Source organism: Mucor mucedo, assembly GCF_025094135.1.
Source record: "Mucor mucedo strain NRRL 3635 chromosome Unknown EV154scaffold_34, whole genome shotgun sequence".
In the NCBI taxonomy this organism is placed as follows: domain Eukaryota; kingdom Fungi; phylum Mucoromycota; class Mucoromycetes; order Mucorales; family Mucoraceae; genus Mucor; species Mucor mucedo.
In genome coordinates, this window is record NW_026252318.1 from 21,679 (window position 1) to 48,996 (window position 27,318).

The window sequence follows — 27,318 nt, forward strand, 5'->3', positions numbered from 1 at the left end:
AAAATGCTAACACGCTTAACAGAGACAAGAGTCTGTTCTGCAGTTTTCGATTGCATATTCTTAGCTCTTATCTACCAAAATTCCATCAAATCATGGATCACAAGTCGAATTCTCAAGATAAACTCAAGGTTGAAAAAAATCTGAAGGAAAACATGGGAAGAAAACTAGAATATAAGCCTAGGGTTATTTGCAGATGCTCCCATTATATGTAAAGGCTCAATCATCCTGACAAAAACCGGCTCTTGTTCGCTAGTTTATAAATAAAGCTCGTTCGCAGACTTTTTTCTTCTACGCCCAAAAAACACATATTCATCCAACGCCATAATAAACTTACAAAAGAAAAGGAAGAGTGTCATTTAAGAGGACGGTTCCTATCACAGAACAATTAAAGGTTTTACTTTAAAGATATATGTAGATACTAAAACGAGGCCTTAACAAATTATGAAGCTGTTTTCCCTTTTAACTTAGTTTAATATTCTGCACAGAAAAATATTACAACAAAAAGACGAGTTTATAAGCATACTATTCAAGAAAAAGTACATTCATTCGTGAGAGCTTACAAGTCATGATGCGTTGCGAACGATCTTCCATCGTATTCTAGTCGAGGTTCGCTCGAATGCTTTTCTTTTTTGAAGATCGAACTCCCACACCATTTTTTTCAATTTATCATTGAAAGTAGGCTCAAGAAAATACAAACAAACACCACAAAAAAAGTGTCAGATGTTCTTAACTGGTAAAAAGAAATCTTAAAATTCCACGTGTATAAATAACGCATCATTTTTACCCGGTTCTACCGATACTGCAGTCTTCTAACTTTAGGAAGCGTTCTTTTTAAACTCACAAGCGACGAGCCGTAATTTTCATAATCTATCAATATTTATAAATCAACTTAACGCTATAAATTAGCTCATCTCATATCCCTTTTATCGCAACCCTAAATTGACACACATCTTGCAGTCAACTCTGTCTGGTAATGCACTTATCTGTGTCATTTCTACAATCAACCCTACTGGCATGATTGTGTTACATAGACGCATGAATTTAAATGTAATTTTTTGTCAGTACCTTGTCATCTATTGTATATTAGCTGGAAGCATATCTTCCTGATGATATGATAAAAGAATATATTATGGGTGATGCTGCAGCTCGTTGTGAAGAAGTCTTTGCTGCTCAAATTGGCACTCATAAAAACAAGATTGGCAAAATGACACTACATGTCGAACAATTGCAAGACAAATTGAGTATCATGGAGTCCTTAAATGCCAAAAAGAAAAAAAGATCCTCAACGGGAAAAGCTTCAACAATAAATGATATAAGTACAACAACAGCATACTACCAGATATACTTTGCCACAACTTAAAGAAGCATTACAGCTTAAATGCCCAATGGCTGAAGAAAGTGAAGATTCAGAACCTAACAAGACTGAATCTTTATTTGTTAAAAAATTAGTATTTCAACCATCTAGGAGAGCTAGTTGGTCGCAAGTGCTGAAGAAAAAGCAACGCAGACTAATGTCGACTTCAAAATTTAAGTATTTCAACCTTTCCAAAAGAAACCTGAAGTCTGTCAAGATGATGAATATACCCTCACATAATCCCCGGAAAATGTACACAAAGTAAAGAAGAACACATATCTATGTTATTTATTCCAAATATACTAGTAGTCTTTAATTCCAATACAATGAATGATCAATAATATAAATGTCTTTGTATGAAAAGCCTTTTATCAGGTTAAACAGTTAGACTATTTGATACGTGGAAACAGATAACTGAGTTACCAGTTACATATCCGCTCATACAAGTAAAGAAATAGTCAGCTGACCATCCGTTCAACAAAGTAATTGAGTAAACAGTGGCTCATCTGCCCACAAAAAAAAAAGGGGGGGGCAACCAGTCGCTCAATCGTTCAAACAGGTAAACGTGTAACCATTTACTAAAAATCCGCGGGTGAGCGAATAAATCTAGCCTTGATACAAAAACTCTGGGAGTTTGTTGCAACACCAGATAAGGTACGAATTTATTAAATGAAATAATATAGCTGTCGAAAATAGACAACACTGATCAACCGAAGTATAATTCACATGAAATAAATTTGCAAAATCAAACTAAAAATTATAGAAAGCCAGTTACGCCAACCAATAATATATCTTCCACGTGGTTATCACGTGATGCGAAATAACTAATACTATACTAATATTTATTTAATACAAATAATATAAATATAACATGGTTTCATAGTGTAATGGTTATCATATCGGTCTTTGAATCCGGTGATCCGAGTTCGATTCTCGGTGAGACCTCTTTTTTATATTTTTTATTTCATGTAGTGCGTATAGACATGTCATTACAAGCTACTACTGGAACGCAGATAAACAATTACCAAGCTCTGACTTGCCTGGCAGGTTTTTGCAAGTGTTTCTATTTTATGTAAAGGCTCGAACATTATGGATGATGAAACAAGCAATTAAATCATTCTGACATAAGCTTGTTTATAGATGATAAAATAAAAAAAGTGAAATCATCCTGACATAAACTTGTTTATCAGCCTACAAATAAAGCTGTTTCCCACACTTTATTCTTCCACTTTTCTTTTCCCTTAACATACTTTTTCTATCGTATGAAAGTAACAGATAACGTAAAAAGGTTAGTTAGTGATGACTCTTGTTTCTTTGAAAAGACGCTAATTTAAAAAAGATTACTACGTTATTGCGGCTACGGCTAGTCTTTGCTATAGGAGGGCGACCTCCTAAGCAGGGTTCTTGAGTTTTTGGAACTCACAGACTGTGAGTAACAGTGGTTGCACTGTAAATGGTTGTGCTCATACTGGCCTGCTGGTATTGACCAGAATTCCTGTAAGTGGTATAGAAAAAAAAAAATACGTTTGAAAAAAATACGGAGGTCTAGACATTTCCTAAAAAAAACCTCCATACCTCTTTCCCCAAACACAGGAACAATGACTGACTTTGACGCGCTGATCAGCAATGATGAGTCTTTAAAAAAGCTATTGGATTCTTCGTGTATTAATTTAGCAAATATTACCCGCTAATATCATAAAAAATCTCATGACCAAATGCCGAGAAAAAGAAGAGAATTTGAAAACAGTTTATCTCATAATCTTGAAGAGATAATAGATACTTTATTTGATGATAAATGACTCCATTTATTTTCGAGTAAGTTTTCCATTACCGTCGTATATGTGTAGTGACAAAGAACTAAAGCATCCTGAACATTTGTAGCAACAACACGAGCGGAATTATTAATTTCATTGACAAAAGTTCTGAAACCTATAAACTCTTATCAATGATAAATATCATGTAAGGTTTTTCATATATTATTTATTGATTGTGTACAGTATTTAAGATTTTTTTTAGTGTCAGTAACATGAAACAGTACAAGAGAGAGCCAAAGCTTTCAGAATCTACCTATCTCCAGGCATTTAGCAATGCTTTACAGGCTATTTTAGATGATAATCGTGTGATATTAATAGCTGGTGAAACGGTGTCGGTCTCGACACAAAGAATGCAAATTATTAATGACAATTTTGATAATTCTGAGCATTCTTTTTGGCTTGAAAGAATGTTCGACGACGACATTTTATTATGCAAAAAATTCAATTCGAGTATCCACTCAATTTTCAGTGAGGGGAACCTACAATCATATCAGGCGCATATTTTTTAAGATAATACAGCACAACCAAAGGTTTTAATTTGTGAATTTCACCTTGGATGGCATATTTTGAATTCTCTTACGGCGATACTACTTACGGAAGACGAATTGACATCCTCGTTGCGTGCGATTTTGAGACAGGCAATGATGATGTAGAAATTTGCTTACATGGTTCAATTTTACAGACATGAAAACTGCCTTGTAGGACACAAGATTGGGAGCTTCAGTTTGATAGGCTCTCTAGTAGAGTTGAAGCAACTTAGAAAGAGTGTTAAAAGCCTGTATGCCTGGAAAGAGTTGGAGGTGGATCTCAGCAACACAATTGCATTATCTTATGTTGACCAATCTTACAAGTATGATCTTGTCGAAGTCAGCGATTATGCCTCAAATAGTCTCGCTAGATCACCAAATAGAAAGGTAGATCCAGTCATTGTCAGTTTATCGATGTTACACCACCTTTTTCTTCTACTGTTGGTCCTTTTGACTTCAGATCCTTATATTTTTCTGACTACTTTTCTGTCCTCTTCTTATAAAAGGACCTCAAAAATAATTAATAAAATCTTTAGTTTGTTCTTTACTTAAATCTGAATAAGCCATAATACTTTAGGTCTTTGTGATTTTGTATTTATATAATTGCTTTTGAATTCCTTCTGTAAAATCAGCATCGTTAGCTATTCCATTTTGTATTTAACTATACTCCTTCGAATACCACTCTTATCTGATTTCGTCGAATAAATTACCCCCTTATATAAATATATTTTATCTTTTTCAGTTGACAACTATGTAGTCTGGTGCTCACTTTTTAAGAACTTTTATCTTAAACTCTATTTTTCTTTTCTTCTATTACTTTTACTGACACTTGCCAGTAACATCACCTAGTAATCAATCAAAAAGAACGAAGCGTATTACTGATCGATATTAGAGGGAAGTGTACACAGATACATACACACACAAACCCTTTTTTCAGATAATAAATAAAGAATTATTTTAGAATAAGGTGTTCTCGGTTAAACTTGACGTTATTTCCTGATACCCGATCGGGAAAAATTACGAATGATAACTGTTTTACTTTCAAATAGTTATATTGAGATCTAGCTTATAAAGAGAACTCCTCCAGCAAATCTTTTGCGTGAGAAAATTCCAGGAAAGTCGATTGAAGTGAAACTGTAGGGCAGCCTTAACATCCACAATGGATTGGCTGATACATTCAATACCAGCCCAGTGGCCAATGTGATTGGGACCCAGCCTAATTTTCCTATATTCTCTACACACACAAAAAAAAAAAACTTTTACCTTTTACAACCTTTCAAAGAGAAAAAAATAAAATTATAGCATGTCTTCTAAAGAGGCAGGCAAACCTACTAAACCTAAACTCGATGAAAGTTTAACAGGCAAACAAAAAAGAAGAGGTAGATCAATCTATAAATATGAATACAAAAAAAAGAGTGTCCATTTGACATTGTGTCTGACATTTCTTTAACAATGAAGAACGAAACAAGCTTGCTCGTCAAATCGGTACTCATAACAAGACAGATAACTCACTAAGTAACGACAAAGCACTCAACTTATCTTTCGAATTTTTTACTGACACACGAACTTTTGTTTAGCTGACAATATACCTAAAATCAGTGGACCTATTTATGCTGATAGACATGCTCTTGCACGCATTATGGAAATCAATGCCATGCAGTCCAATATCAAGAAGTCTAGGTAATAAACACTTAAACAGCGATCTTCCTTGTTGTCACCACTAAATTGAAAAAAACACACAAAATGACAGTTTTGCATTGAACGAACTTGCATTTCAGTCACTTCCTCGCGGTCTTCGTCGTCGTGCTGCCAGCCACAATTTAAACAGGCTTCCTGCGCGTTTAAGAGCAAAAGCTGCACGCGAAGCACATAGTTCTGCACCAGGTACCCCACTTATTCGTAAAAAAGTCAAGAAGATCAAACCACCTGGAAACATTGTCCAAGAATTCCTTCGTCGTCAAAGTAAACATACATACGCACACACAATAAAATGTAGCATGAGAAAAGCATCACTGGATATATAAAAAAGACTAATGCTAAATTATTAGAATCGAAAAAATGGTTGGAAACTCACATGTGGCATACAAAACGAATGAAAATGACAGATATTTGGGGTCACCGTATCGCTGCACGACCCAACACCAAATCCGTACGTGTCACTTACCGATCTTTTACTCGATTGTCGATTGTACATGATGCGTCTTATATGGCTTGTATCGAACTTGCAGGCCATGTAGACAGTATCGCCACTGTCTTGAATACCCTGACTGATGCAGGCTTACCTTCCGTCACCAGCGAGCGTTACATCAAGGGCAACCGTATGGGCACCACTCACTTGTACGAATACATGGCATACCCCACACGTCTCATATGCCCCATCTCGTTCCTATGGAAACCACAAACAAAAGACACCCTCTGGTTATGGATCCATCCTGCTGCGATTAATGAAGCCCTGTGTTTTATCAAAAAGGCAATCGAGGAAACAAAAATGGAAGTTCAATTAAACGATTTACGAGAGGAACTCTTAAGATTTGAATTGACAGGGCCTCGATCCACATCTCTATTACAATCCATTTTGGATCCTGTTGCAAACAAAGATTCCAAGGGAAATCAGACATGGAAGGATTTACACCAGCTTCGTTCATCGTGTTCATTATCCCCTGGATCTGTCCTTGGTCTTGTAGTCAACGATCCTCGATTAAGGTAAGGAAAGAGGACACTTGGTGGATGGAACAGTTCAAATTGACAAATGTATCAACATAGATTCCCTCAAAAAGTACCACCTCGTAATAACCAAATCTCCATCGAGGAGCAACAAACGATCCAAAAAATATTAGAGCACTGGCCTAGCAATGTAGCAGAGACTTCAATCTGGGATAAATCAGAACGCGATACACTTTGTGAGAAAAAGGCTTCCGAATACGCCCTCAACTTGCGTCGACAAGAAAATCTCGTCCCTGGCACCAAATTACAACCCAACCCAACCGATGCTCAGATCCCTATTTTATTAATCCAACGCGGTGGGCCTGCCTACAACAAAGCCGGAATCACCCAGAAACCACTTTCATCGCATGAATTAGTAGAAGGTTGGACTCTGATCTTACCGCGTGGCTGGGGTTTGCCCTTCTGGAAATCATTGGTATTTGCAGGTGCTCGCGTAGCCGGATTTGAGGACGTACGTGCCATGCACTTTGAAAGTGGGTTCCCTTGTTTTCCTCAAGATTATCCTGGCACACGTGCATTTGAAGTGCATCGTCAACTCATGAAAAAAGAGGCAGAAAAGGTATGGGAGAAGAGACCTCCTGCCAAACGTGTGAATTTTGGAAAGAGAGGTATCGAACATCCATTTGAGTGTGCCTTTGAAAGTTTGGCCACCGTCGAACATATGGAAATTGACAATGCACATAATTTACCCCCTCGACCTACATGCACTTTAATCCAAGGTGAGAGGTTGGTTCGTGACATTTTGACGGATGCTTTTGAGACAACATTAGAGACATTGACGCGTCAACGCGGACTGGAAGGAGAGAAACAAACACCTCAGTTAGACGATGCGTTGATAAAGATTCGTGTCAAGTACATAGACCGTGGTAAACCTGCGCCATATGCCATGGTGTATTTGTTGGAGGATTATGAAGAATATGATCAGTGCACATTTCATATTCGACATCAATCACCATTAAAGAAAAGTAAGCGAAAGTTAAAAGAATTACTGGAAGTGCAAACAGATATATCAAAGGTAAAAGCAACAAAAAGGAAAATCAAGTAAGGGAAGCTAACATGAAAGGATAGAAATCAATCGCTATTCCTGAGAAACCACAACATATTGGCTACATTACCAATGGTAATTTCTCGTTAACACTTGGTTATGGTTTCGGTGTTGGTGCTTGTACTGTCAACGGCTTAAAAAAGATGGATGCTATAGACGCATTGTAAGTTCACAGAAAGAAAAAAAAAAAAAGGGATTCCTTCTAACTTGATAAAATAGACAAAAACGCACAATGAAAAAGATGGTACTTGTTAGAAACCCATCCTCTTTAGAAGTGAGAGCAGCACAATTAGAAGTTCTGTGTTAAAAAAAAAGAAAAATATACATATTTATTTTTATACATTAAAATATAAGATTACTTTTTACCAAATCCTCCGCCACCAGGAGAATTGATAATAATACGATCTCCCTTTCCAAATAGAGCAGAATTCTTGCCTGTCAAATTCAATGTTCGCATCACTTGTTTTCCTGCACTTGACGTCTCATGACGCACCCACACATTTAAACCGCGTTCGGCATCTTGACCTCCTTCCAATCCATAAGGTCTAAATACACGTCTTTCCGAAAGAATCGAGACTTGGATACCGTCTTCCAAGAACTCGATTTCTCGAATCACACCATCACCGCCACGATAAAGCCCTTCGCCACCCGAATGAGGTCGAATCGCAAACGTATGCAAAATCACAGGATATCTCCTCTCAAGGATTTCAGGATCCGTGATACGTGTATTTGTCATATGCGTATGGACACCACTTTGTCCATGCCAGGTAGGTCCTGCTCCACTTCCTCCTGCAATTGTCTCATAATAACCCCAACCCACGGTTGTCTCACCCGTCTCTTCATTTTTACCACCTTTACCAAACGTCAAATTGTTGCAGCAACCTTGACTGGCCGCACATGCATTAAACGCTTTTAAGACCACATCCACAAGACGTTGACTAGTCAATACATTACCACCTACCACTGCGCAACGCTCTGAAGGACTCAGGATCGAATTAGCAGGGATCTTGATATCAATAGGTTCCAAGCAACCTGAATTTAACGGGATATCCTCATTCACCAAACAACGAATCGAGTAAATAATGGCAGAATGACATACACTTTCGGGTGCGTTGGTATTGCCATACACTTCAGGTCCTGACCCTTCAAAGTCAAATAAGGCCGTACCCTTATCCGCATCAATCGTAATCTTTAAATGAATCGGTGTGCCATCATCCATATAATCTACAGCAATAAGCTCTGGAGCATAATCATGTGCCACTCTTCGCAGCAAGCTTTTAACCGCCTCAGAAGCGTTACGACGGATGTGCATCATGTAGGCTTGAACCACCGGTAAAGAGTACTCGGCAATCAAGGCCTTGACCAAACTAATACCCTTTTGGTTGGCTGCAATTTGTGCCTTGAGATCCGAGATATTATCACGGAACGCACGCGAGCCGGAACATCCAGGATAGGAAGAAGGAATTGTACACAAGTGGTTGGTTAATCCATCCGCATCAAAGTGGCCTTTCGATACAATCTTGAAAGATTTAATAGCCGCTCCTTCTTGGTACAGTTCCTTAGAATGAGGAGGCATAGAGCCAGGAGAGATACCACCGATATCCGCATGATGACCTCGCGATGCTACGAAAAACACAATTTCTCCCTGTTCAAATACGGGTGTAATAATCGTGATATCTAGTGGACAAAAATAAATAAAAAAAAGGTCAGTATTGCATACTGTGTAGTGTCACGAAAAAAAAAAAAATTACCAGGCAAATGAGAACCGCCCGCTTGTGGATGGTTGGTCATGATAACATCTCCTTCTACAAGATTCCCCTTATAATAATTCAATTGATAAATTACCGCATGTGAAAGCGACCCCAAATGCACAGGAATATGGGGTGCGTTGGCTACTAATCCACCATCCGCGCCAAATAGTGCACATGAAAAATCCAATCGTTCCTTAATATTGGTTGAAATCGCGGTCTTTTGTAATGTACGACCCATTTGTTCCGCAATACTCATGAACCGATGCGAAAAGATGGATAATTGGATAGGCTCCATCTTGGTGGTTACCACCTTCTTTTCGCCTCGACCCACCGTGATCGTGATATGACCCGATGTGATCAAGGCCGTACAGGAAGGTTCAACAATGACCGTGGCTGTCACATCAATAATGACGGCGGGACCCGTTAAAAGTGAACCGGGCTGAAGGTCTCCCAAACGATACACAGGTACGCGATCATTACGTCCTGTCTCTTCAAAATACACCGACACGTATTTATCCGCTGCAATGGACACCTCTGCAATCTTGTTATTGGCCTTCAATTCGGCAATATCATGATCTGGTGTCAAATCATTATTCTGTACCGTCTTTCCAATACCTCGTACACGAATATCATCCACAATAATATCTCGACCGTTTAATAAAAAGCCAAATTCTTGTGTATACAATTCAAAGAAGGCCTTTTCGAACTCCCAGTTACCAGCCTCTGGTTGAAGTGTCATTAAAGCACAATCCGTACCATCGTAACGTAAATTCAAGTATACTTCTGTCTCAATCTCTTTAAACCCTTGCTTTGTTAACTCGGTGATACAGTCCTTTTCTAAAGCTGCAACGCGTTCTTGAATACGATCCAAAGAGAGATGAAGCCTTTCAGCACAAGGTTCTTGTACTTCATGTACAACGTCTGCTAACGCCAAACCAAAGGCAGACAAGATAGAACTATGACGATACAATACAATCTTATTGATACCCAAATTACGCGCAATACCACATGCATGTTGACCACCTGCACCACCAAACACCGCTAACGTATGGTTGCTGGTATCATGGCCTTTTGCTTCTGTTAAAGCTCGAATAGGTCTACACATGGTTTCATTGGCCACCTTGATAAATCCATATACAATCTCGTCCAATGATTTTTGTTGTTGTGTGGTTTCATTGATGTGATCTGCTAAAGCTTGAAACTTTTGTTGGACAATATCGCGGTCTAACGGTAAATCTTCATTGGGACCAAAGATCTTTGGGAAATAGTCTGGTAAAAGACGACCTAAATACAAGTTTGCATCGGATACGGCTAAAGGACCATCCTTTCTATAACAAGCCGGACCTGGATGAGCTCCCGCACTCTACAATTCCAAAGCATTATTAAGAGAGAGCTAAAACTCTAATTTTACGTATGTTCCTACCTCTGGACCAACAACAAACATTCCGTTTTTAAAGAACAACATGGACCCACCACCTGCAGCCACGGTGTGAATATCCAATTGAGGTGCTTGAATCGTGACACCGGCTGTAGTTGTTTCAAACACATGTTCATAATGTCCATCAAATCGCGAGACATCTGTACTAGTGCCACCCATATCGAATCCAATCACTGGTACGCGACTCTTTTGATCAAAAGTAGTCAATGCATACCCCACAACACCACCAGCGGGACCTGATAAAATGGCTTTAAAGCCCGAAAAGTGGCTGACGGGTACAAGTCCACCATCACTCTGCATAAATTGTAATTGTGTCGTCCCTTTTTGGAATCCGTCATCGAATCCACGCGTAAATCCCTTGATATATTCCTTGATACAAGGTGTCAAGTAAGCGTCGGCTGTGGCAGAGGTTCCTCGAGGTACAATCTTGACCATCGGCATGACTTGACTGGAAAGTGAAACATGTGTAAATCCAATACTTTGAGCTAATTCGCCTACCTGCGTTTCATGATCGGGAAACGTGTATGAATGTAAAAGGCAAACAGCAATACTACGATAACCTTCATCGTATACGGATTGGAGTTGACTTTTAATGATGTTGAGGTCTATTCAAGTGCATGAGTAAAAAAAAAAAAAAAAACAAGGGACGAAATGGATTTTTACCTGGTGCTTGAAGAATTTTGATATATTCTCCAGAGATGCCTTTACGAACATTGATGTTTGATAAAGCGGCAGCATCATCAATTTGTTCAGTAGAAGCAGCTGAATTTAACAATACAACACTATAATTTAACAAAACATCTCAATCAGTACCACATACAAAGAGGTGGGTTGTTCTTCTATATTTTTTATTTTTACCGTTCATCGATTTCAATCACTTTCTGGTAAAGCACATCTGGTTTTTTAATAGAAAGATCAAAGATCTTGGGTCTGGATTGATTACCTGTCAAAATACGCTGGTTAAACAATAAACCGCGTGTGAATAACACTAATTTTTGTTTTTGTTTTTACCAATAGTCAGAAGATCTTTGAATCCTTTAGTGATTAGTAATGCACTAGATTCACCCTTTCGCTCTAGCAAAGCGTTTGTAGCTACTGTGGTACCCATGCGCACACTTTCTAATCATAGATATAAGTACATGGATGCACACAATAAAGATATGGGGATTGTTTACCGATGGATGTGGTAGGCACAGGTTGAGAACGAGGATGTGAGTTACCCGTTGCTAGCTCAACAATACGACGGATACCTTCTGTAGGTGCATCTCCATAATTGGAGGGATCTTCTGACAACAGCTTTACAACAAATTCGCGATAGTTACTATCCCCTGGTTTTCCTATAAACCCAATACAATCGGTAAATGTTCCTCCACGATCAATACATATCGTCAGTTTTTCATTTGAATTAAGCGTCATTATCTGTGCTTTTTTTTGCCCTCTTTGTTTATTAAAAGAAGGAGAAAGAGATATAAAAAAAAGAAAAAAATCAGCGTACTGGGGAAAGATATCTTGTTTTTTTAAATGCCCGCACTCATACATTTATCCGGATTTCTTTAAACTACTAGGAAGCCAGAAGGCCAACTCTTCTGAGCCTGTGACGGCAATGGCATTTAAAGGATTATAGCCGACGATCTTAATGCCTGCTTTATGAGGAGAAGGAAGAGTAGAAAAAGGTTGAAGATCTATGTCTTTGGATTGATTCAAGTCCCAGACTCTTAAACAGTTATCGCGGCCACCAGCCAACACGTATCTTGCATCTGGGGTGATACAAACTTCTTCACCACAGGAAGTTTTATTAGGACCTGCATGACCGACCAAACGCTGTAATAAGCGACCTTCATATGCATCCAACACATAAATTGTATCTGAAATGGTTGTCACAATCAATCGTTTACCGTCAGAAGAGAACTTAAGACTGGTCCACTCTGGTAAGCGATCCTCTATAGTCCAGGTCGCAAAGGGACCTTGTGTAAACTCTCTAAAATCATAGACTTGGATCGTATTGCCATTAATACCGACGGCAAACACAAGACCCTGTGGATCAATTGCTACAAGTGTACGTCCTTCACCTCCTACCATCCCCTGACACGTTGATGTTCTTAAATCCCATAAACGCACGGTTTCATCCATCGAAGCTGTCAATAATGTATCGTCGATAGGTGACATTTCTACAGACGTAACTCTTCAATTTATACATTTAGCTAGGTCCCATTTCATTACATGTTTGTAGCTTACCTCTTTTTATGACCACGAAAGTATCTAATGTATTTGTTGTCGTGGATTGAAAGATATCTTAACGTATCTATGAAACAGTCATAAGTCTATGCTTGCTGCCCCCCTAAGAGTTTTCTTACCGTCTTCTTTGGTGGACGCATAAATGACATTGTTTTTGTGATGAGTAAAACGAGCAAGAGTAACTCCATATTTTTTTGAAAAGAGTGTTGAATGAACACTAAAAAGATTGGACATCTTATTAAATAAATAGTAAAAGATGGTGCAGCGGGGCTTTCACTTACGTTCCTTCTCTGCAATTGTATACGTTTAAACTATCGTCTTCACCTGCAACGGCACAATATTCACCTGTATCATTAAATGATATCGAAGACAAGGGTGTTTCGTGTTTAGGAAATACTTTGGATAGGGAATTCGTTACTAGTAATTCACGAGTTAATTCAACTCTCTTCATTGACATTTCTACAATAATAATAACAATAATAATAAAGAAAGTTGTGTATGTCAGCAACAAAAACCTTTTTTTCTTAATATTTATGGCTGATATGGAATGTGACCGTAAAAATTCCCATTGATAGGTTCCACTATTTTTCTGCGCCCTTTCTAAACCTCTTTCTCTCTTTTTATCACACAAATGGCATTAAAACGTATTAGCAAGGTAAAAGGGAAAAAAAAAAAGAAAGCACAGAAACAAAAGGATATTAAAGCAACTGGTTTTTTCCTTAGGAACTTCGAGATTTAGAACGCGACCCACCTACGTCCTGCTCCGCAGGCCCTGTCGGGTCTGATTTCTTTCAGTGGCAAGCAACCATGATAGGACCCGTAGGTACCGTATCTTGTTAAAAAACAAATGATTGACCACTTTTGTATGATAGGATGATAGCCCTTATCAAGGTGGCATCTTTAACTTGTCTATTACTTTTCCTACAGACTATCCTTTTAAGCCTCCAAAGGTAACAACAATTGGTAATAATGAAAAAGTGGTGTGACTTATTGTAAAAAAAATACATATCAGATTAGTTTTACAACAAAAATATATCACCCCAATATAAACAGTAATGGTTCTATTTGTCTCGATATCTTGAAAGATCAATGGTCTCCTGCTCTCACGATTTCTAAAGGTAAAAAAAAAAAAAATTATATTGAACGCGGGTCTATATTATTTATTCATTCTTGTCTGCAGTACTATTGTCTGTCTGTTCATTACTGACTGACCCTAACCCTGATGGTAAGTCATTTACAAATTTTGGTGTTGGATCATAGACTGATGTGAAACCATAGATCCACTTGTACCCGAACTCGCGTACATTTACAAAACCGATCGACCTCGTTATGAAGCTACAGCTGCTGACTGGACTCAAAAATATGCTAGTAAGTAAAAATGAACTTGTGTATTTTTACTTCTACTCATAATACTCTTGGGAAATAGTGTAAGATAACAGCTTTTTGTTCTTTTTTTTTTTATTATTATAATAATTAAACAAGGATTTTTTTTTCTTTTTCGTGGGGTTGTGATATATCAATTGGGATTTTTTTTTTCTTTATACGCGCGGTTTAAAACTGTTTGCATTTTGCTCAAAAAATGAAGAGAGTGATACACTAGGTAAATGGGTCAACATGGATGTATGAGATACACATACACTACCACTTGTTTGCTGAACCCAGTCAAAGTAATCGAGATAGGTCTGCACCTGTTTGTCTTTTTTAAGTGGGATTAGTTAAATGTACAAACAAGAGAGAAAGTGTCATCTAATACCTGTGGGTGTGCAGTATGCTTTTTCTCTATATGCTGCTGTTTCAAATGTATCGTGATATATTTGTGACATTTCCCGCTTCAATCTAGCATCAAACCATACATCTTTGGCAAGCCCACTCATATAGTACACAAGATCCATAGGTCGTCCATGACAGTATTTAAAGGATTGGTAACCTGTAGCTTGACATAAGAGTTCGACCATACGTTTACCACTTATAGATTCGGGACCCGTTAAAGAATAGACCTGACCATCATGTCTATCGTCCAGTGGCTTCAGTGCTTCTGATGTCTTGTCTAATACGAGTTCCTCAATCACTCTGCATACATCTGAAATATCTACCGGACAGATCTCTGTATCTTCCCTAAGCGGTAAAATCATTTTACGGTTCTTTTCGGCATAATTGGCCCATAAATGCAAATATTGTTGCACAAAATCCAACCTATCAAAATGGGCAAGCATTGTTTGTTTAGTGCGAGTGATAACAAAAGTAAAATGACAAGTGTACCTGAGAATTGTGTATTGACAATGACTGTGCATAACTTGTTCTTCAATTATGTGATAGTCTTGTAAAGAAGGGTGCATCCGTGACACTGCACCGATGTGAGAAACACAGACAATATTGGAGACACCAGAATGAGCAGCTACTCGACAGATCCGCTTTGCATTTTCGACTCGATCGGGTTCGCTACCGATAGCTAAAATGATGTGATCAATACCTCGTAGTCCTAGTGAGATTTGGTTTGGGTGATGATAATCTACTTGTCGAACATCGATTCCAGCATTGATGAATCCATAGCAACGAGCCTTGTTTTGACATAGTACACGTAATTTGGGTCGTAGTTCTTTGTATTGAGCCATGTGCGATGTGATTGCGTATCCCATAAATTGATCAGCGCCTGTAATAAGAAGCATTTTTTCTATTTCTCTTTCTTTTTGTCTATTATATGTTATTTTTCTAAGTGTTCTATCTCAATAAATTAATAATAATAAAAATAAAAAAAAAAAATATAGGTAAATAGTGGACCCTGTTTTTTTTTCTTTTTTTCTATTCTTTATTGTTCAAAACCAGGTGTAAAAATGGCCAAAGGAGGAAAAAAAATTAAAAACCACTTTATATTTCTTTTTTGTTTGTTCGGAGAAAATCTTCCTAATTTCATGTTTCTCCCCTTCCTCTTCTCTAACTTAATCTCGATGTCGATTTTTTTTTTGTGTTGTTGTGTTTGTGTTTATGAGATCATGAGTTTATTAAGTCACTTTTTTCTTGTTTTTATGTATCACACACAGTTAAATCAGTGATCTGCACCACATGTACTAATTGATTTGCTTTCTTCATCAACTTTGTATCCAAAAAACCATAACGTGTTTCGGTAGTTGCGATAGAAACCCCTCGGCCTATACAAAAAACCGTCATCTTTCGTTTTTCAGATGTTAAAGACCTTACCCATATACTACACCAAATCGATCACCTTAACGTTTTACGATTTTTTTTCTTTTTTTTTTTTTTTTTTTTTTTTTTACTCGCCGAGTTTCTTTGTTTCATCCAAACCGGGATGAACGGTGAATAAGTCAATGGAGAAAGGGATAATACATCTCCCGCTCACAGAAAAAAAAAAACGGACTGTTTAGGGGCTTTTTGTTAATTTTCTGCAAATGAAAAAAATTATGTAAAAAAAAAAAAAAAAAAAAAACTTTCTCTTTATTAACTCTACACATATAATATGAACGATTTACTGGAAATAGCCTTTTTACCCGGAAAAGGAAGAGGTTTTAAAGCCAAAGATTATATTCCTGCAGGTACAACACTTCATATCTCTCATCCATTGGCCACCACCGTATCACAAGAATGGTTACCCGAAACCTGTCAAGCTTGCTTTCACTTCATATACCCCAAAAAGCATAAAGTCAGGGCTGTCACTCCACAAGAACAATCTATTTTGGCCACTCGCTGGCAATTACCCCTCAAAAAGAATTCGGTCCTCTTCAAAGACGTTTTATTCTGCTCTTTGCAATGCAAACAAGACGTAATTGCAAAACTTGACTGGGAGCTGTCACTTGCCATCAATTACAGATTAGATTTAGAGTTTGCTCGCTCAACTGAAACTGATTTAAGTACCAGTACTATCCTAAAATCATCCGCTGAAGAATTCATCGATATAGAGAGTGATGATGCACTGGAAGCTTGGTTAGATCATGCTTGGGATTCGCTTACTGATAATTTAGACCTTCACCAACCCATTGAGGATTCAGATCGTGCCATGTGTCGATTAATTGCCTCTTGTATATTACGCAAAAACAATGAGATAGATGCTGATATAGATACCACTTTTACCACATCAGCACATACACCTCAATACAAGAACTTACTCGTGATACAAAATAATGAACTCTCTCTATTCAAAAGCCTGTACAAGTCCCCCATCACCAAATTACCGAAAAATCCCGCCGCTTCCAATTTACCCCAGGAAATGCTGGACGTCATGGCCTTGTACTCATTTTTCAAGCGGGCCGTGAGTCAACCACTCCATCATGTTCCTCAACTGACTCATGTCAATCATCAAGTGTTTCGTGCCATCTTTTTCCGGGAAAGAGCAAATAGTTTTGGTCTTTGGGAGATGGGTGATGAAGAAATTGCCAAAGGAACAGGCGGTGTGTCGGACGATTTAGAACTCTTAGGATTTGGCATCTATCCCTCTGCTGTGTATTTCAATCATAGTTGTGATGCCAACGTTATTAAAATACGAGACGGGAACCGTATGAAGTTTATTGCTAGACGTATGATCGACCAAGATGAAGAAGCCTGCATCTCTTACGGGTCCGTAGACGACTCTCTCTTTGTACGACGACAACGGCTATTTGAACACTATCACTTTACATGTGCATGTACCAAATGTGTACAAGAAGAATTATATGATGATATTATTCGATAAATTAAATAAAATAATTTTAAATTAATAGCCTAAATAGTCGTAACGAAGTAACAGTGCATTTTTTCGAAGCTCGATCCAGTTCTCGGATAATCTTCCGGTCACAGGATCATCGGATTGCCATTGTTCCATGCTCTTCTTGTCTGTATACCCTTGGGCCCAAGCACCCAATTGTTCACTGTATTGAATTTCACGTGCAACTCCCATCACAAAATCCAACCGAGCATCGTCCATACTGTCCATCTCCACATGTGGCACCATCGGAATCTTACCCGCCCAATACCTGGCCATCACTATACTTTGACGTTGCATCAATGGCATAGGCACCACTCGAATAGGTAAACCCAAGAAACACAACGTCGGGTTCTTTTTATAGAACATGTAATGGTTTAAATGATGTACCTTTTGTCCAGTCATAATTAAATCGTCCCTTTGGAACGGCAAGAAAGGGAAACTATACAAATACCCTGTGCCAAAAATAATCACATCTACATCATCCAATACATCATCTTGCAGCTGCACACTCGATATATCTTCGTCATTATCAATGTGCGAAATAAGACTAATTTGCTGTACATTAGGTGGGTTACGTTCAACTGCTTGTCTTGATAGCTCCGTATGTGTACGAATACTCTGGTACACTTTCGTGGCCACACTCGCTGTTTCTCGTACAATATCATTTGCAGATGATCCTCCACCTACTACCAAAACCGTCTTTTTTTTTTTTTTTTTCATAAGTTTTTCTTCCATTCAACCTACACTTTTTTATCATAAATATACCTTGTTCTTAAATGGTTCCGGTGTACGATAGTCTCTGGAATGCAATAATTGTATACGCCTATTGTCATTCAACTCATCCAAACCGGGAATATCCGGAATGTAAGGCACCGCATAATGCCCCGTAGCCACTACCACTGCATCAAAGTCCTCCGTGGTTCCTTCTGACGTAGTCACCTTCCAGACCTTATTCTCATAATACCGTACTCTTTCCACCAACGTGGAAAATCTTATCAGTGGCATCAAGTCTTCCTTTATTGCAAGTTCGTTCAAGTACTTCATGACCTGCTCATGATGGAGAAATAGAGGTGCGTCTTCGGGAAACGGTGCATCCTGAAAACACATGACGGATTTAGGTAGATTCGTATGCAAATCGGCATAAATGGGAGAGTAAAGCTCTTTTGTTCTTAACGTTCTGTCCACCAATAAGGCATTCGTGGAAGGAATAGGTGGTGGTGGGTTGGTTTCAGGCGTGTACTTCCTATCGTTTGTCCGTAAGTCTTATGCGCATACACTCGTACAATGAACCCTGTTAAACAAAAACACTTACCAAGTACCGCCCGTATGGTTATTACGCTCGAAAATAGTAATGGTGTCGAAATGACCTTCGCTGCGTAAGGCTCTTGCGGCTGCTAAACCTCCAGGGCCTCCACCTATAATAGCCACACGTTTGATATTTTTTTGAATAAAAGACATGTTTTTATTATAAAAGAAAGAGAGAAGAAAAAAAACACGAAAATTAAGAGAGACTATAAAAAGTAAGATAAAAAAAAAAAGAAGAGAAGGATGGCGTGATAAGAAGGCAAGTCAAAATTAATGTTATCTTTTGCAGCAGTACAAGAGGAAGATTTGATGGAGAAACAACATGTACCACCATGTGTGGTTACAACCATACATTTTAATCTCGACTCTTAAGATGTTTTTCTCAGAGCCTTGATAATAAACGAAATCCAATATGTAGACTATAATTAAATCAAATTACATATTTAGAACAAAGAGCTTTATGTTACATGAAAAATTATGTTACACGTATTGACAATTTCGTCATCGAAACCAGCCATGCAAGCAAATGAAAACTCAGCTTCCCGCCCTTGGTTACAGATGAAGAAGTATAAATAATCCAACATCATTATTACTGAACTGTAAACTCAACTGGTGTTCTTAGGTTTTACTATTGGTAAAATGGTGTTCGCTTTCGCTGTAACTACACAGCATGCAAATGTTTTAGCTTAATTGATATATGAATTTATTGATCAGTTATTCTGTGACACACACACACACAATAGATTTTTGTATGAGCTCTAAAAAAAATTTGTTTCCATAGGAAGACGGAATCTAAAACAACGAGCTCCCATCCATCACTAGCTTCATTATTTGAATAGCACATTGACACTTTCAGCTCTAACTTTCAAGCATTTTAAAATAAAATTTTGAAATGATGTAAACGCTCTGTCATAGAAGGCGATAGACCTTAAATTGTTTCCAGTGATCTTTACTGACAATCCTTGAAAAAAAGGAGTAACTGTATAACCTTCTCTAGCACTCTGATATAATGTACTTCAAGTAATACAAATTAAGGAACATATCTACATGTTGAGGATAGCATTAAATATAAAATTCTTGGTGATTGTCATGTTAGTTCGACATTCTCATTAAGAGTACTATAACTTTGTTTAAGTTTAAATCTTTTACATGTGTCCTCCGTAAAGGAGATACATCCGTTTCAGGGTAAGAAAAAGTCCTCAATACACGTCTACATATAATACGTTCACTGCTAGTAGATTTTGACTTAAATGACTTGTTTCTAATTAGTGATTGAAAGCCAAATTAACTTTATTCACAAGTAGCTTCTAATTTAACCTTGGTCTTTATCAGTGATCCTAACATTTCAAGATTTAAATTGTACTCATTGTTTATTTTAAGATTAACAGGCCTTTATAAATACGGATCAAACACTACCACCTGCTAATTAATCTCTTGGTCCAGCAAATTCAGCTCGATCAGAATAAGCAATGAGTTGCTCACACATATACCTTCGTAATTAAATATATATCTTACAAAACGAGTTAATGTTTATACATATTGTATGTCTTATAAAGATGTGGCAAGTTTGAAGACAAAAAAAAAAAAAAGAAAAAAAAGAAAGATTTATTTAAAAACATAAATTTAGAGACCTGTTCGCCAATTTCCTGTAAAAAGAAAATTGCCCAAGTGCAACTGCGTGGAAGTCAGTCTCTGTCTGCACTCACCCGTTTTTTATGCTTTACAAGACAATCTAAAAAGGGACACAATCGTTGGAAAGTGGTCAAAAAAGCATGCCCCACCTTTCATAGAATTAAGGCCGCCCAACTAGGAAGGATAAACTAGGATTCACAAGAAGGTCCGTACGAGCGGTTTCACGGTGTCCTTTCGATCTCCCACGAGCCATGTCAACTCCGTTGCGCCTAGCTCCTGGGAAGGCGTTTGTTGAAAACACCTTCTCCAAGCATTCGACAGTCCGTAGACCCACAATAACTCGACTACCTCGTACAAGCTAGATGAAACATAAAAAAAAAGAGCTTACCTTGTGAGAAAATAACCATGCTTGCTTAGAGATAGAAGGTGAGAAGAGGTGAAGCAGGTACACAGGTAAGTAAGACGTACATGCTAGAATCACCTAACAGCAGCGTTTACTCGACATTGTGCATAAGGAAAAGAAAGGAAAGGGCGTAGATGGGGAGATAAACAAGTTTTTAAAAATCATTTTGACGTCATCAATTGGCGCAATAGATCTGGGGCATTCATTGGATGATACTTCCGCCCAAAATTCCTACACCAGATGCTGCCACAAAAAAAAAAGGCTGACGCTTTGAAATGTTCAAACAGCATGTTTATCATTATAATGCTCTTGAGTCAAAGTTTAGTTTGACTACCTACTTTGTGTTACTTGTTCAAAACCCAGCCTGAAAATTTTCAAACCCAAAACATGGAAAAAGCCCAGGAATTACTTCTAAAAGGCAAAGGCAAGCAGTAATAATTAAGGTCAAAGATCTCTTTAAGAGCTTAACTTTGAAAAGATTGTCATGTTGTCTCAAGTCTTCTACAGGATACGGCTTTGCATTAAAAAGTAAACGTTGGAACCCAAGATATTGAAACAGCGCTTTTTAAGAGCGATTTATGTCAGGAACAAAGCTCCATATCCATGCCACCCGTCAATCGCAGCTGGCTCTACCATAAAAATGAAAATAGGTTTTATTTGGTGTATAAAACAAGTGCATGATACCTCTCTTTCATAATTCTTAATGCGTTTAACTAAATGAATCATTAGCAGGCGAAAGCTAAGATTGTATGTAACTACGGCGACTCTGCATTTTTCGGTGCGAGACGTTACACGACGATTTTCAACCTCACTTCTTTTCATCTAAATTTGAGGCAATTGATACTAAGTAGTATTTCTTCCGTTTTTTTTTTCGTTGCTGTTTGTTGTCTTCAATAATCATACAATTACTACATCTTCTTGCATATACACAGAATATGAATATAAAGTAAACGTCAAGGTTAAAACGAAAATTAATCAAGTTAAATTCCAAACGATATCTAAAGTGTGGTTCAATAATAGAGAGATTCGAGTCAAATGTGAAGTATGAAATTTAGTTAATTGTTACATGAAAAATGTAGACTCCAGATAAACAAGAAGTATGAAAGTTGCGAGAAACACAGACCGAATGTCTTCCGAAAGTGCACCTTTGAACGAGCCATTGAAGTTGGAAGAGATTGTGTAGCGAGAATCATCTATTGATCTTTAGACACGAACCAATGGCTGACAATTGCCTTCTCTTTGTGGTTACTCAATGTTGATTTGAAGAGGGGGTCTTCCGGTTGGAATATCGGATATCTTTCCAAACCAGATGCGATTTGTTGGGCAAGGGCTTCGTAAGCGCTACGGTTGGTATATTCAATATTAGCCAACTTGGGTTCTACCAAAGGAATTACGCACCGCAACATTACATTCTCTTGATTCTCCTCTGCTTGTAAAAATGCTATCAATTGCCTTAAAATTAGAAGTCGGTACCAAGGATTTACTAAACGTGTTTTTATAAATGACAGGAGCTCTATCAAGAGACCTGTCGCCAGTTGAAACTTTTGAAGCTGTAATAAAAAATAAAGGTAGTTTGAAAGGAAGAAGAAAAACAGCCGAGCTGAATGTTTTTGTTTGTCAATAAACTGATAATGAAAGCCGCCTAGACGGTTGCTTCTAAAATTTCCTTGAAATGGTTAGATATTTAGCGATCTGAGGTGTTTCCGCGCCATAAAAACTATCTCGATAAAGAAAGCGGCAGATGCGTACAGTGTCTTTATCTGTCACTCCCATATAATTGATTGTCTTGTATGGGATTCGTGATCTGAACTAATTTAGCATGACTGTTCGGGAAAGAAGTTTTCATCTGCCTATACATTTAATTTGTATAATGAATTAAAAGCGATAAACTGAGATAAAAAAAAAGATGAAGGTAACATGTGCATTCTAAAATATTTAAGCGTGAGTTGTTGACAATTTCAAGTTACGAAAGTAACAAAAAAGCCTCTCCAAATGAAATCGATGTTTTTTATATAAATATTATGCACTGTAGCAAAAGAATGTCATACAATCCACATATCGCCCAAATATGTGGCTGCCCTCCCATTTTCAGGTAAAAAAATATGCGTTTGCGGTGTAAGGCAATCATTGGCTAAAGTTGTTCCTTGTGGCCCCCCAAAATGTATACAATAAACACTTTCAAGTCCGAATTTGTTTAATTAATCTTGGCTTTGATTTATTTTTAACCACACTTTTGTTTCTATTTATCTCTCTATTTTCGGGGCATGTCAGTTCTATATTTTCTTTCGGCAGTTTCGATGACTGGAGTAGCCGCAGTAAGTTGTTAAATGAAAAAAAAAGGGAAAGGTCTGGATTGCTGGATTGACCATTCGATTAGTTGGTCGGTTTCCTATTACTCTGCTCACCTAAACCTAGAGAAAGAACTGAAAACGAGAAATATTATCGAGATGCAAAGTCTAAAGAGAAGAAGCTGCTACCTAGTATATTTGACGATGCCAGTCTAAAGTTGTCGGTCATTGTTCCAGCATTTGATGAAAGTAAGCGATTACCGGTCATGTTGAAGGAAACCGTGGAATATTTAGAAGCCCAAAAGAAAGTAGACGAGAATTATACATACGAAATCATTGTGGTTGATGATGGAAGTAGAGACAATACAATTGATGTTGCCCTGGAATTTGCAAAAACTTCACCCGAAGCGGATATCCGAGTACTTGCTTTAGACAAGAATAGAGGAAAGGGTGGTGCTGTTACTCAGGTAAAATTAAAAGTGATGAGCTCCACGAGATATTGGTTTCGCTAAAGAATTCATGTGTATGTATATAAAGGGTGTATTGGCTGCACGTGGCGAGTTATGTCTCATGGTAGATGCGGATGGTGCAACACAATTCTCTGACCTTGGTAAACTTGTGAGTGAAATTAAAATGATTGAAAAGGACGGACAAGGTGTCGCTATTGGATCTCGATCTCACTTAGTTACCACTGAAGCAGTTGTAAAGGTATGACACTATAACATATATATATATATATAAAAGGGCCAAGATGCAAGTATTAACAGATAAACAGAGATCTTTTGTTCGAAATTTTTTGATGCGTGGATTTCATTTACTTGTATATATACTTGGTATTCGTGGAGTCGAAGATACACAATGTGGATTTAAATTATTTACACGTAAATCAGCTCGAATTATATTCCCAAACATGCACGTTGAAAGATGGATTTTTGACATTGAATGTCTCATGATTGCCCAAATCCAGAAAATACCCTTGGCTGAAGTTCAAGTCACTTGGCATGAAATCGATGGCTCAAAAGTGAATTTAATGATGGATTCTATCAATATGGCTATTGATCTATTCCTCATCAGACTTAATTACGTGCTTGGATTTTGGTCTGTCAAATCCTAATAAAGCTGGTTCATCTTTTTTTTTTTTAACCGCGCCTTCCTTTTTCCTCTTTTGTATACACGCATATAAAAATGGCTTCTCAAATAAACGCCATTGACAAACAATCGATTCATAAAATATGTTCTGGACAAGTCGTACTGGACTTGGCTACAGCCATTAAAGAATTAGTTGAAAACAGTATTGATGCAGGTGCAAAGTCAGTTGGTAAGACACAGAAGCAAATTGGCCCCTTTTTTTTTCTTTTCTAAAAGTGCCACTTGTAGACGTGCATTTCAAAGATAATGGACTCGGTGGAATCGAAGTTATTGACGATGGATCTGGCATTGATCCTTCGAACTATGAATCTCTTGGTAAGAAAAAGAAAAGAAAACGAAAAGGACGTGGAAAAAGTGGATTTTAATGAACCTGGTAGCACTTAAACACTATACTTCCAAGCTAAATAGCTTTGAAGATTTGGAGAATGTAATGACGTTTGGGTTTCGGGGAGAAGCATTGAGTTCGTTATGTGCTCTTTGCAACATGACAGTTACTACAGCCACGAAGGAACAAACACCCATGGGATACAAGTTGGAGTTTGACATGAACGGCGTTCTCTCTTCAAAGACACCCATCGCTCGCTCAGTAAGCTTGGCTTATCATATCAATTGACACATATGCTCATACTAATTATGTAGGCAGGAACAACTATACAACTAACAAACATCTTTTACTCTTTACCGGTGCGACAACAGGAGTTTAAACGAAACATAAAAAGAGAGTTTTCAAAGGCGTTAACTATCATCCAAGCTTACTCAATTATATCAACTTCGATTCGTATATCTGTCTCCAATCAAATTGCACAAAAGTAAGATCCATTTCCAACTTGTTTTTTTGTTGTTAAATATTCCTAACTTTATTGCAGACAGAATATCCGGGTCATGTCAACTAGTGGGAATAAAGACCTTATCGCCAATGTTTCTAATGTTTTTGGCTCGAAACTTGCATCTCAAATTATACCCTTTAAAGTGGATCTTAGTTCCATTCTCGAGAAAGGAACCGTACAAGGATTTATATCGAAACCTGAATGGGGATTGGGCAGAAGTAGTGCAGATAGACAGTATTTTTATGTCAACGGAAGACCATGTTCACTGCCTAAAGTAAGGAGACCTTTGACACATTGCTTTCTTTTCCTATCGCGCTAATCCATTTTTATTCATAGCTATCAAAGGCATTGAACGAAACTTACCGCACATTTATATCCAATCAGTATCCCGTACTCATCGCCGATCTTCAGATGCCTACAAATACATACGATGTCAATGTTAGTCCTGACAAAAGAACTATTTTTGTGCATGATGAAGCTAAAATTGCAGAGGCTATCATGGAACAATTAAAACAACAACTTGAACCAAGCAGATCAACATACAATGTCAACCCACTTATGAAATCCACTCCACGTGCAGTGCCTGTCACAGATATGGATTTTCAAAACACGACTATGACAGAAGGCAATGAGATAGCAGATACACCAATGGTTGTTGAAAGTGTGGTCCCAAGCAGTTCATCCAGCAATATGTATACAGATTTTTCAAATAAGAGAGTACCGACTACAAATATCAGTAAGACTGCATCTCGAATGTCCAACCCGATTAAAAGCCTTGGTCTATCTAGATCTTCTGGTAATGGTTTAAAAGCTACTGGATCAACATTTAAAAGGCCTGCTCCTTTAACAAGTTCATTATTAAATTATCTGTCGAAACGACCTAAAACTGCCGACAATGAAGAGGAGGAGGAGGTAGATGAAATCATGCAACAGGAAAATGGCGAGACAGAAAGTAATATAATGGAAATAGAACCAAGTACAGAAGAAAGTGATGTAGACTTTCAAGAAAATGAGAGGATCTCTCATGTGGACACCAAGATGTATACGGGTATTACATCAACACGAGGTTCATGGAATACGTTTTGTCGAAAAGTACAAGCATCAGTTAATACTGATGATATCAAACTAAAGGCTACCACTTCGAATGAAACTGAAGATTCCGACACAGTACAAGCTCCGGAGTTAGTAGATGCTGGTATAACAAATACACAGGATCATGAAAAGGCCGCTAGAGCCTTGAACCGGGTGATCAGTAAACCTGATTTTGCGGAAATGAAAGTACTAGGACAATTTAATTTGGGTTTCATCATCACTAATTTAAACGACAAAGATATCTATATCATTGATCAACATGCATCCGACGAAAAGTATAATTTCGAGACCTTGCAACAAATAACGAAGATGGAGACACAATCACTCTATAGTCCGCAAGAATTGGATTTGACAGCAAGCGAAGAACATGTGGTGATGGACAATCTGGAAATTTTCAAGGCAAATGGGTTTGGCGTCCAAGTATTTCCGGATAACGAACCGACAAAGCGAATTCGTGTTATATCTCAACCTGTCAGCAAAAATACTATGTTTGATAAGAAAGGTAAAACAATGTCTCTCCCTGTGTAAATCGTCAAAGAAATTAAGAGCTTAATTTACGACAGATTTCTGTGAACTTATCTACTTGATTAATGAACGTCCTGGAGAAATGGTTCGATGTAGTCGTGTTAGAAATATGTTTGCTATGCGAGCATGTCACAAGGCAGTAAGAATCGGTCAAAGCTTACATCCGAAAAAAATGACACAGGTAAATGTTGTGCATAGGAAAAAAGGGACAAATAACTTATAAAAAACAATAGATTGTACAACATATGGGAGAGATTGACCAACCTTGGAATTGCCCTCATGGACGGCCTACTATGCGTCATCTACTTCATATGGACCAATTTAAGCCTGCTCGTCGTGATAAACCATTGGCATTGAATGGTTCCTTTTCTATTCTCAAATAAGTAAATGCAAAAATAAAAACCCGTACTTTATTTCTATTGTGGATCCTTCCAAAATACGGTATTTTCTTTCAAGTGTTTATAAGCGGATATAGGTACATTTAATGCGGGTTCGATTTCTTGGATTCCTGGCTCT

The 27,318-nt window shown here is 37.8% G+C and overlaps 10 protein-coding genes and 1 non-coding gene across 11 annotated transcripts; 7 read left to right on the top strand and 4 right to left on the bottom strand.

Moving 5' to 3' along the window:
- Nucleotides 1-92: 92 nt before the first annotated feature.
- EV154DRAFT_480292 (uncharacterized protein) lies at nucleotides 93-4,452 on the top strand (the record flags this gene model as incomplete). Its single annotated transcript, XM_051598321.1, has 10 exons — nucleotides 93-208; nucleotides 506-536; nucleotides 907-1,047; nucleotides 1,088-1,316; nucleotides 1,363-1,615; nucleotides 2,238-2,290; nucleotides 3,352-3,636; nucleotides 3,688-3,817; nucleotides 3,851-4,082; nucleotides 4,438-4,452. 10 exons carry the CDS (start codon nucleotides 93-95, stop codon nucleotides 4,450-4,452), a joined length of 1,485 nt encoding a protein of 494 aa, XP_051458763.1.
- EV154DRAFT_t50 lies at nucleotides 2,228-2,299 on the top strand. Its single transcript has one exon. It is a non-coding gene; the product is annotated as a tRNA-Gln (tRNA).
- A 517-nt stretch (nucleotides 4,453-4,969) lies between the features above and the next one.
- On the top strand, nucleotides 4,970-7,795 carry EV154DRAFT_191685 (NUC188 domain-containing protein). The gene is made up of 7 exons (XM_051594287.1): nucleotides 4,970-5,210; nucleotides 5,273-5,375; nucleotides 5,446-5,657; nucleotides 5,744-6,398; nucleotides 6,459-7,434; nucleotides 7,488-7,627; nucleotides 7,684-7,795. Exons 2-7 carry the CDS (start codon nucleotides 5,335-5,337, stop codon nucleotides 7,769-7,771), a joined length of 2,112 nt encoding a protein of 703 aa, XP_051458764.1. The 5' UTR covers nucleotides 4,970-5,210; nucleotides 5,273-5,334; the 3' UTR covers nucleotides 7,772-7,795.
- EV154DRAFT_462611 (Hydantoinase B/oxoprolinase-domain-containing protein) lies at nucleotides 7,761-13,372 on the bottom strand. The gene is made up of 11 exons (XM_051597596.1): nucleotides 13,170-13,372; nucleotides 13,008-13,105; nucleotides 12,889-12,955; nucleotides 12,213-12,835; nucleotides 11,829-12,089; nucleotides 11,665-11,772; nucleotides 11,512-11,596; nucleotides 11,317-11,435; nucleotides 10,639-11,258; nucleotides 9,216-10,578; nucleotides 7,761-9,141 (listed from the first exon to the last, which is right to left on the bottom strand). Exons 1-11 carry the CDS (start codon nucleotides 13,343-13,345, stop codon nucleotides 7,820-7,822), a joined length of 4,842 nt encoding a protein of 1,613 aa, XP_051458765.1. The 5' UTR covers nucleotides 13,346-13,372; the 3' UTR covers nucleotides 7,761-7,819.
- An 11-nt stretch (nucleotides 13,373-13,383) lies between these two features.
- On the top strand, nucleotides 13,384-14,386 carry EV154DRAFT_504882 (ubiquitin-conjugating enzyme E2). Its single transcript, XM_051601112.1, has 7 exons — nucleotides 13,384-13,543; nucleotides 13,612-13,707; nucleotides 13,761-13,838; nucleotides 13,901-14,006; nucleotides 14,069-14,113; nucleotides 14,167-14,256; nucleotides 14,315-14,386. The coding sequence occupies exons 1-7, from the start codon at nucleotides 13,520-13,522 to the stop codon at nucleotides 14,317-14,319; spliced, it is 444 nt and encodes a 147-aa protein (XP_051458766.1). The 5' UTR covers nucleotides 13,384-13,519; the 3' UTR covers nucleotides 14,320-14,386.
- Nucleotides 14,281-15,552, bottom strand: EV154DRAFT_504883 (uncharacterized protein; the record flags this gene model as incomplete). The annotated part of the gene is made up of 1 exon (XM_051601113.1): nucleotides 14,281-15,552. A coding segment is annotated over exon 1 (890 nt), but the record flags the coding sequence as incomplete, so codon positions are not given.
- A 795-nt stretch (nucleotides 15,553-16,347) lies between these two features.
- Nucleotides 16,348-17,580, top strand: EV154DRAFT_191727 (uncharacterized protein). The gene has a single exon (XM_051594288.1). The coding sequence runs from the start codon at nucleotides 16,361-16,363 to the stop codon at nucleotides 17,567-17,569; it is 1,209 nt and encodes a 402-aa protein (XP_051458768.1). The 5' UTR covers nucleotides 16,348-16,360; the 3' UTR covers nucleotides 17,570-17,580.
- Nucleotides 17,581-17,590: 10 nt separating this feature from the next.
- EV154DRAFT_537510 (uncharacterized protein) lies at nucleotides 17,591-19,391 on the bottom strand (the record flags this gene model as incomplete). The annotated part of the gene is made up of 4 exons (XM_051604220.1): nucleotides 17,591-18,280; nucleotides 18,347-18,843; nucleotides 18,865-18,888; nucleotides 19,373-19,391. 4 exons carry the CDS (start codon nucleotides 19,389-19,391, stop codon nucleotides 17,591-17,593), a joined length of 1,230 nt encoding a protein of 409 aa, XP_051458769.1.
- A 1,200-nt stretch (nucleotides 19,392-20,591) lies between these two features.
- Nucleotides 20,592-22,187, bottom strand: EV154DRAFT_550724 (uncharacterized protein). Its single transcript, XM_051604943.1, has 4 exons — nucleotides 21,606-22,187; nucleotides 21,331-21,435; nucleotides 20,907-20,989; nucleotides 20,592-20,876 (listed from the first exon to the last, which is right to left on the bottom strand). Exons 1-4 carry the CDS (start codon nucleotides 21,741-21,743, stop codon nucleotides 20,714-20,716), a joined length of 489 nt encoding a protein of 162 aa, XP_051458770.1. The 5' UTR covers nucleotides 21,744-22,187; the 3' UTR covers nucleotides 20,592-20,713.
- Nucleotides 22,188-23,475: 1,288 nt separating this feature from the next.
- On the top strand, nucleotides 23,476-24,323 carry EV154DRAFT_418803 (nucleotide-diphospho-sugar transferase; the record flags this gene model as incomplete). Its single annotated transcript, XM_051595856.1, has 3 exons — nucleotides 23,476-23,676; nucleotides 23,747-23,917; nucleotides 23,985-24,323. 3 exons carry the CDS (start codon nucleotides 23,476-23,478, stop codon nucleotides 24,321-24,323), a joined length of 711 nt encoding a protein of 236 aa, XP_051458771.1.
- On the top strand, nucleotides 24,059-27,282 carry EV154DRAFT_191776 (uncharacterized protein). Its single transcript, XM_051594289.1, has 8 exons — nucleotides 24,059-24,527; nucleotides 24,587-24,673; nucleotides 24,736-24,944; nucleotides 24,998-25,167; nucleotides 25,225-25,459; nucleotides 25,522-26,779; nucleotides 26,841-26,983; nucleotides 27,036-27,282. The coding sequence occupies exons 1-8, from the start codon at nucleotides 24,395-24,397 to the stop codon at nucleotides 27,183-27,185; spliced, it is 2,385 nt and encodes a 794-aa protein (XP_051458772.1). The 5' UTR covers nucleotides 24,059-24,394; the 3' UTR covers nucleotides 27,186-27,282.
- Nucleotides 27,283-27,318: the final 36 nt, after the last annotated feature.